General features: G+C 38.2%; 1 protein-coding gene across 2 annotated transcripts in view; it reads left to right on the top strand.

Annotated features, from left to right (window-relative positions):
- The first annotated feature begins 1,442 nt into the window (after positions 1-1,442).
- The window catches only part of rab31 (RAB31, member RAS oncogene family), a 12,446-nt gene continuing 5,544 nt past the window's right edge, over positions 1,443-8,344 (top strand). For both annotated transcript variants that reach the window (XR_521019.1, XM_008302519.1), the window contains exons 1-3: positions 1,443-1,660; positions 5,546-5,625; positions 7,228-7,309. Coding sequence is in view for 1 of the 2 variants with exons in the window: in XM_008302519.1 (XP_008300741.1) it covers positions 1,625-1,660; positions 5,546-5,625; positions 7,228-7,309 (198 nt within the window). In the remaining variant the exon portion in view is untranslated. The remainder of the gene's footprint in view (positions 1,661-5,545; positions 5,626-7,227; positions 7,310-8,344) is intronic.

The raw sequence follows: 8,344 nt of genomic DNA, 5'->3' as shown, positions 1-8,344 counted from the left end.
CACTCCAGGATAATCCAGGATAGTTACTGGATCCCAAACAGGGGCAGAGCCAACGGCCTCCCAACTTCTCATTAGTGATTACATTTGACGACAGCTGTTGACTCCTCTGAGTCTATTTAATTAGGACCTATTTGATGCACTCGTTAGATTCAGCCAAAAACACTGCAATGGGAAACCTCAGGAGCTCAGCACAGATCTGAAAAAGTAAATCACTGACTTTAAAAAGGCACCAAGTGACTTTGCCGACTTGTTCAAGTTGTTATAGAGCCCGAAATCATCTGTCAGCTGTTTGTATGTAAACAATGCATGGTACAGGAAAAAAGCACAAGTTATCACCTTCTGCTTGGAGACAATTGGTCAGAGTAGTCAAGAGTCGACCAAGAATCACCAAAAAGCAGGTCTGCAACGAATTAGAAGCTGCTGGAACACAGATGTCAGAGTCCACAGTCAAGTGTGTTTTATATCACCATGAGCTGAAAAGCTGCCATGCAAGAAGGAAGCCCTTCCCCCCGAAACAGCATCTTAAGGCTCGACTGAAGTTTGCAACTAAAAGAAAAGACCTACTGAAGGAAATGTCTGTTCTTCAGATGAAACAAACAAACAAAAAATGAGAGAAGGTGAGGACTTTAATCCCAAGAACACAGAATGTATTGTTAAGCATGGCGGTGGCAGTGTTATGCTCTGGGGCTGCCGGCGCAACTGGTGCTTTACACACAAGTAAATGGAATAATGAAGGAGGAGGATGACAGAAGATTGGGGTTTTGAGTGCAGTTGGGTGTTCCAAAAGACAACGACCCCAAACACACTTAAAAGATGGTTAAAAAAAAGGTTTCAGACCGGCCTTCCCAAAGTCCTGAGTTAGACCCCATCGAGAACCTGTGATGAAGAAACAAGTCTGTGTCAGAAAGAAAACAAATCGTTCGCCTCATAGCATACTTGCCTAAGTCATATTTTCATATTTTTGGGAAATGAGAAATACACAATTTTTAGAAATGACATTGGTATTTATTATTGATTTTTTAAATTCAACCAGATGTGATTGGCCAATGACATCGGTAGAAAGACAGGAGGATGCAGAAGTGATAGGAGAGTAAAGTTAGGCAAATATCTCAATTTGACCAAAAAATGACTTAGGCAATTATGCTATGAGGCTAATGTAGCTGAACTGCACTAATTCTGTCATACAGCCAGGAGCTCGTGGATGATGACCATAAGGTGCCTTATTGTGGTAAAAATGGCAAAGGGAGCACTGCTGTATGTATAATTTTGATCTATAATAAATCAGTAAACAAACCGAAATGCGCGATTATTTCTGTGTGACAAAGATTCATGCGTTCCAGTGATTGCCTGATAGAAAATAAAGACTTGAAGGAGAAACTTTCAGACTGCCATCAACATTCCTGCCACTGAGCTGCAGGGCTTTTATTTTGAAAGCCGGCAGTGGAGAGAAGACGGTCAGTGTGTCTGTGTGAGGGGCTGGGTTTCTGGGTTTCTGGGTTTCTCTTTTATCCAAGAAGAGGAAAAAAGAAAAAAAGAAAAATCAAGCAGTTTCAAGCATGTCGGGACAAAGGCAGTGAGTGAAGCCTGACTAGCGATGATTTAAACACCTCCGGGAGTCTCCATCATGGCCATACGGGAGCTCAAGGTTTGCCTTTTAGGGGTGAGTGAGCGTTTTGTTGCTCCGTTTTTTGGGGAAAAATTCCTTTAGCCTGCTGGACTACAAGTGTAACTAACATGACATTTTGACGCTAACAGCACTTTAAGGGGTGAATGTTCGTCTGAATAGTAAATGTGCTGTTTTATTTTTTTAACTGTTTGCACTTTGTTCGTTTAAAAAACTTGGGAATGTTTGCTAGCTGTAGCTCCTCGGCCAGCAGTCATTTTAGCCTGTTTTTTTATTACATTTATTTACATATTTACACCCTTAAACTGCATTTTACTTCGTGTTTTCGGTGTATTTTCACAGTTTTCGACTTTATCCGTGAACGCTTCTGTCAGTTTATCGCCCATTACGTCACCGTCAGACCGAGCCGTTAGATTTCTTGCTGCGTTAGCAAAACACACCGGAGGCTCTTTAAAACGCGATGGAGACGGAGGTTTACACAAATACTGCTTTATCAACGAAATAAATAGGAACCGGGGACTTTTTGAGGAGCTACGTGGGGTTACGAGGCCTGTAAATACCGCCCCAGGCCCCTGACATGATCGAGGAGGAGGTCACATTTCGGATCTAATCTTGAAATTAGCTCCTCAAGTCGGATTAGATCTAATAATCCAGGTTTATGTTTGATGTGGATCAAAACTTCAGCATGTAAAGTTTTCACAATGATTTGGATCAGTGTCCTAAAACTATCCTCACGTGTCTGCATTATTTTACCTGCTCATTATAGCTAAAGTTATTTAAACCTGTAAAACCAGATGGATTAAAGGAGCATTTCAACTCATATAATGCAGTTTTACACGTGACAAAAAGTGTTTGCAGTGCTTGTGTTGTGACAGAAGTGTTATTAATGCCTCAAAATGACTTGATCTTAGTCTTAAGGGTTATATTTATAAATTGAGCCCATGGGATAACTGCAAATGAAAAAAAAAACATTCTTTACATATAAAACTCATTCATAAGTCATCTTACTTGCAGTCTACTTTCCAACTACAAACTAGAAAATTATACCTGACAAATACCAGCATACAAATTCAAAAAAAATATTAGAAAATTGCCTAGAATCACAAATGTTATGTCTGATTACACTATAAACGGCTAAAAATGTAGTTTTTGTTTGAGTTTCTCCTACAATAACTGTAACTAAGAAAAAACTACATAAGGATGCACTTCTGCTTTGCTCCTATAAGAACAGATCAGTGTAATGCTATGTGAGTAACATAAGAATAGGTTAGAATAAAAGTGTATATGGGATTCATGGAACACACACATATCACTGTGGAAATGCATATGGATAGATGTGGATGATTATATGAATAACTCCACCATGAATAATGTCTGAATATGCATTGGGTATACATGAATATGGATAAATTACCGGAGATATATACACATTTGGACACACAGGCACATGTCGTTGACATTTTCCACCATACAACATTCAGATTTCCCAAACACATCAACACAGATATGAAGTTATGCATGTTTGCACACTATGACTGTTTGATGCTGACAAAAGCACTGGAGATGTATAGAAACTGGACAATAATTAGTTTAATGAGCCAGACAATTTCAGTAGGGGTGGCCCGGTTGAGAGCATCACTCACACTGGGTTATCACAATGTCTCCATATATTTTTCCCTCAGTAAATGTCTGAAGGCCAAATAGTATTTTTTTTTAAATCATTCATTCTTATGATTTGCTTATGCGGGCAAGACTGTCATGTAGATGTACAAGAGAACTAATATACAGTCTATAAAAGCTTTTTGAGTTGATTAAATTTGCTCTAGTTATGCTTTTTTAAGTAATAACAGTGTTATGTATTATCAAATCAACCAAATCTGTTAAAAGTTCCCAGCATGATCCTATCAGAATTAGCAGATTCCCCTTTTTTAAATTTACAATAACTTTAGTATATTTATCGAGGTCATGCCAAATATTGTGTTTCCATATCATGAATATTTTCCGAGTTCCAGGCCCTTGAAGTGCAGAGGCGTGGGTTGAAATTTCATGCTATTGGATTGGTGTTACTTTTTCCAGCATTTCTTAGAAAAAAAAATGCATTGACCCTGAAACCGAAAATCCTGATTTTGTTCAGCACAGTTCTTTCTGTAACCCAGTTCGAGCATCAATATCACGGGGCGTCTTGGTTTTAATAGCAAAATTTCACCACTTTAATGACTGTGACAGAGTAATAAAAAAAAAACAAGCATTGGGTTATCTGTTGTCTGATAACTTACTGTAGAAAACCTAAAGAACTGCATTTTAGGTAAATACCTGATGATATCCATGGTCAGATTTTGGCTTTAGAGTGTACCACGTGGAGTGGGTGTACTCCAAAACATATGTGAGGGATCAAGGTACTATTTTGCATGGGTTCATTAGTTATACCAAAGTTACATAAAGCATCAGCTGATTCTTAGGAGGTCAGATGGGAGGCGCTGATTGATTTTTCGCGGAATGAACGACTAAAGCTCATAAGAAAATCTATGTGAGATAATTACATGCAAGACACTCATTTTGAAAGTGTCCTAGTTCAGCTCAGGACATCCACCTGATTGAGACATCAAGGCCTTTTGTTTCTGAGTCAGTTTCACATTGTTCAGCAGTTTGGTTTCTCTTTGAAGAGAAACAAACTTAAGATCTCCTTAAAGTGCATTTCATCCCTGCAGTCTGTAAGAGTCTGTGCCAGAGCTTCGACTAAATCCACAGCTAAACCTAAAGTATACACACTTTATCTAATAAAGACAAGTACAAACAGATTCTTAATTTCGCTGCCAGTATTTGGGATCCAATAAAATCAGGATTATCTTAATCCCAGCAGAGGGGTGGATTTCAGGAACAACCTGTAGTTAAACTTTAAAATTGGGCAAACAATACGGTATTGTATCATGTAGTGTATGTACAGTGATTTATATTTAGTTGGGGGTTTATTTTTTTAAAAATGTTGCAGTGATAGAAAAGACATCAGACTACCTAAGAATGTGTCCAAACAGCTGTCAGTATCAAAGAAAATGAATATATTAATCTACAGCTGGTGATTGAGTCATTGTGCGTCTTAAAAGCACACATTTAAAAAAACAAACTAAATGTACTTTATTTCATTTACAGTTGGACATTTAGCCTTTTTATGATTTAAAACACATGTTCACAACATTTACGAGGCATTTGTGAATAATTTTTATTTGTATTTATTTGCTGTGGGTGAGATTAGCAGTGTGACTTGTTTAAAATATATTGCAAATGGAAATGTTTTCTGCTGCTTTTTTTTTTTTTTTGTTTCCCTCATGAACCCTTAAAGTGACTCCATACTGACTGTTGTTTTTGACACAGCTAGTACATTTTGATAGTAGTCCCATTTAGAGCATTGATTATCCTTGTATGGTAATCTTGAAAAGGTTTAGATCAGAGTGATATGGTCCAGTGTTGCTATGAAAAACTGCTGCTAAAGTTGGATGACCCGATTCTTGAGAGCAAAACATGGGATTTCCAGCTCAAACTTTTTTCAACAACCATCTTTTGATACATCTCTGCTTGTTTATAACAAGCTTCTACTGCAGAGTTTACTTAAACCATTAAAAGGCAGGGTGAGAGCTGTTAGTGTGTCGAGATCACCAGAGAGGGATGGAGCATAAATAACATAAAAATGCCCTGAAAGCACTTTATTTACATGTCAGTAAGCGTGTTTTGTGATTGACACATACATTGAGTCCCCTTGCACAATTAAAACTGTCCAGTGAGGGGTAGTTCCACAACACATGGACTCCTAGTAATTGATCTGATGGTGTGAACATGTGACCAGGCAGTTGCATGATCAGCTGGGTTCAACAGTGACCACCGACTCTGTTTGGATGCTGTGACTAATGTGTGACCTTCTTCTTGCAGGACACTGGAGTTGGGAAATCCAGCATTGTTTGCCGATTTGTTCAGGATCATTTTGATCACAACATAAGTCCGACCATAGGGTGAGTACGAATCACACAAGACCGTGACAGCAGGAAACAAATCAAACTCGCTTACAGAGGTGGAGTAAAGCTGTTCTGGTTTATTGAGGCACCAGAATCAGGTTATATTGATTGATCAATAATCAGACTAAGCCAGGAGTTAGAATCTGGCTGAATGCAACTAGTCCAGACCAGCTCATGTGAATGTTTTTCAGTGTTATCTTGGTCAGTCTGTAGACATACTGATACCAGTATTACTAATTATAAACAGTCTGAAATGCTTCATGAAGAACTGTCTAGACGCCAACAGCAGAAAAATTGATTACTCAAGAGACCGAACAGGAAATATCTCAGACTCATTTAGCCCAAAACTAATGGTTTATGCATATTTTAATGACCCCTCTGCTGAAAATCAAGCGTTAAACCTTGTTAACATGTTCCACTGGTGTTTTTCTATGCGACAAGGCTCATCATGACTGAAATATGCAGCTATAGCTGAGCATTTCCACTTTAGAGCTTCAGTTTGCTGATGACAGTCTTAAAAACCCAGATTCAGAACACCACAGTTTAATATGTAACAAACCTATCAAACCAGTCTTGTCAAGTTGCGAGAAGCAGAAAGCAGGCGTGTTCAGTTTTTGGTTGCATACTTGCAAAAGGAGGACTCGTGAGCCTTTATTTAATATTAACAACACATTAGTAGCAGTTTGATAATGTCGTTAAGTCGAAGGCCCTTGTTACCCATTACCTTTATGTTACTAAAGATGAAGAAAGCGGCACATAAAATACATAAACAGTCTCATAATTGACTCGTAGGCGACCCTGTACACTTTGTTCAGCTTCTTCAGAATCAGTTTCTGGCCTGAACATGTTTATATAAATTATTCCAATAATACAACTTACTTGCCTTTGCGTAGTGTAATTTTACAGTGTTTGAGTTGTAGGTGAGCTGGTGTGCTTGAGGGGTTAGCAGTTATAGAAGAAGATGCTGTATTTTTGATCTATGCGAAACAAAGGGAGCAAAGGTGTAGAGGTACATCTCATCCATTTTCAGACCAGATGGGATTGTTTTCACTGGGGGGAAAAAAAATAAATATGTGACTTTGATGAGTTGAGATGTGTTTCTAGGGCTTCGGTTATTTCCATAAAATGACCTGAAAGTATTAGTTCAGGTCACTGTTTGCATATTTTTATGGTGTAGTGCTTGGAGTTCTAATTGTATGAAGTCTTTAAATGCATATCTACACATTTTTCATGAAAGTCACAACACTATAAAAAAACTCCATCTGGTCTGCAGCTTTTTCTAAAAACTAAATCAAATACAAATTAATAGAAAAATTCCAAACTTAAAAACAATAATGAATATATAGTTTAGACAATGTAGTACGAGACAAACCAGGACGGATTGACGACAAAAGTGAAGCCATATCTAGACAAATGTTTAAGCCCACTGGGATTTTCCTCCTTGTTGGAAGTTTGTTTTTTACGACTCCAGTGATTCAACATCTTCATTCTCAGTGTTATTAGTTTCCTGCTGACTGGTACAGATTGTTTTTTTTTCTCTGTGCTATTTAAAGAACGAGTTTAGAAGCACTGTTGTGAAATGTACTGAATCGCCCACAGAGCGTCATTCCTGACCAAGACGGTGCCATGTGGGAATGAACTACACAAATTTCTGATCTGGGATACAGCCGGACAGGAACGAGTGAGTACATCCACGACTGAAACTCCTCATTTACTTACTACTATCTTTAACTTTACTCACATGACTCCAGGAATCTTGTTTCTTTTTTTAGTTAATTTTCCATGACATGTAGCATCATGAAGCATTGAGTGACACAATCACCTCAGTGTCACTGGTACTCATGACATACAGTTGTTATTATTAGGCGTGAAACAGGATGATCCACTCAGGGTTCAAAAGTCATGAGATGTCATAGTGATTCATTTAAAGGAAAAACAGGGGCCAGGGTGGGGTGTAGCTGAAGCTTGCCAGATTTGCTAACTGCTTGGAAAAAACTAGCGCAACTATTTCCTGGTTATGTGTGAAAACAATACCTTGAGAACTCCGTTGCCAGGGTTTGATTATCTGTGGGATCCGTTCTAGGTAAACATCTGTAAACAACATAATATTTAAGACTGCAGTTAAATATCAAAGATGGTTTTGTTATGATCACTGGCAGCATGAAAATTAAAGCTACTGTTTGTTTAAACTATGCATCTCAAAAAATCTGAACATTGTGAAAAAGTTCTTTTCTTTCGGAATTTAATCCAAAAAGGTAAACGTTCAGTTGTTCTATATTCATTACAGTTTTCTTTGTTTTAATTTGATGGTTATGGCTTATAGCTCATGAAAGACAAATCTAGTATTTCAAAGTATTACATCAGAATACAAGATCAATGGAAAAGAAAGGATTTACAACGGATGATACAGAGTTTAGCAGTGTAAACTGAATCAGGTTAAGAGGGCGGCTGTGGCTCCGGTGGTTGAGTGGGTGTCCTCCGATCGTAAGGTTGGTCGTTCGATCCCCCGCCCCTCCACAGTCAAAGTGAGTGGGTGAATGAGAAAACATTGTAAAGCGCTTTGAGTGCCACTAAGGTGGAAAAGTGCTATATAAGTGCAGTCCATTTACCATTTAAGAACTCCTTTGTGCCTTTACAGGAGTATTGATTGATGCCTGAAGCTGAACATTAATTTAATTTTTAATGTTTCCCTATACTGCAAGGTGGCGCAGTTGGT

Source organism: Stegastes partitus, unplaced genomic scaffold, assembly GCF_000690725.1.
Source record: "Stegastes partitus isolate 25-593 unplaced genomic scaffold, Stegastes_partitus-1.0.2 Scaffold1827, whole genome shotgun sequence".
Lineage (NCBI taxonomy): Eukaryota > Metazoa > Chordata > Actinopteri > Pomacentridae > Stegastes > Stegastes partitus.
This window is presented reverse-complemented; position numbering and strand designations above follow the sequence as displayed.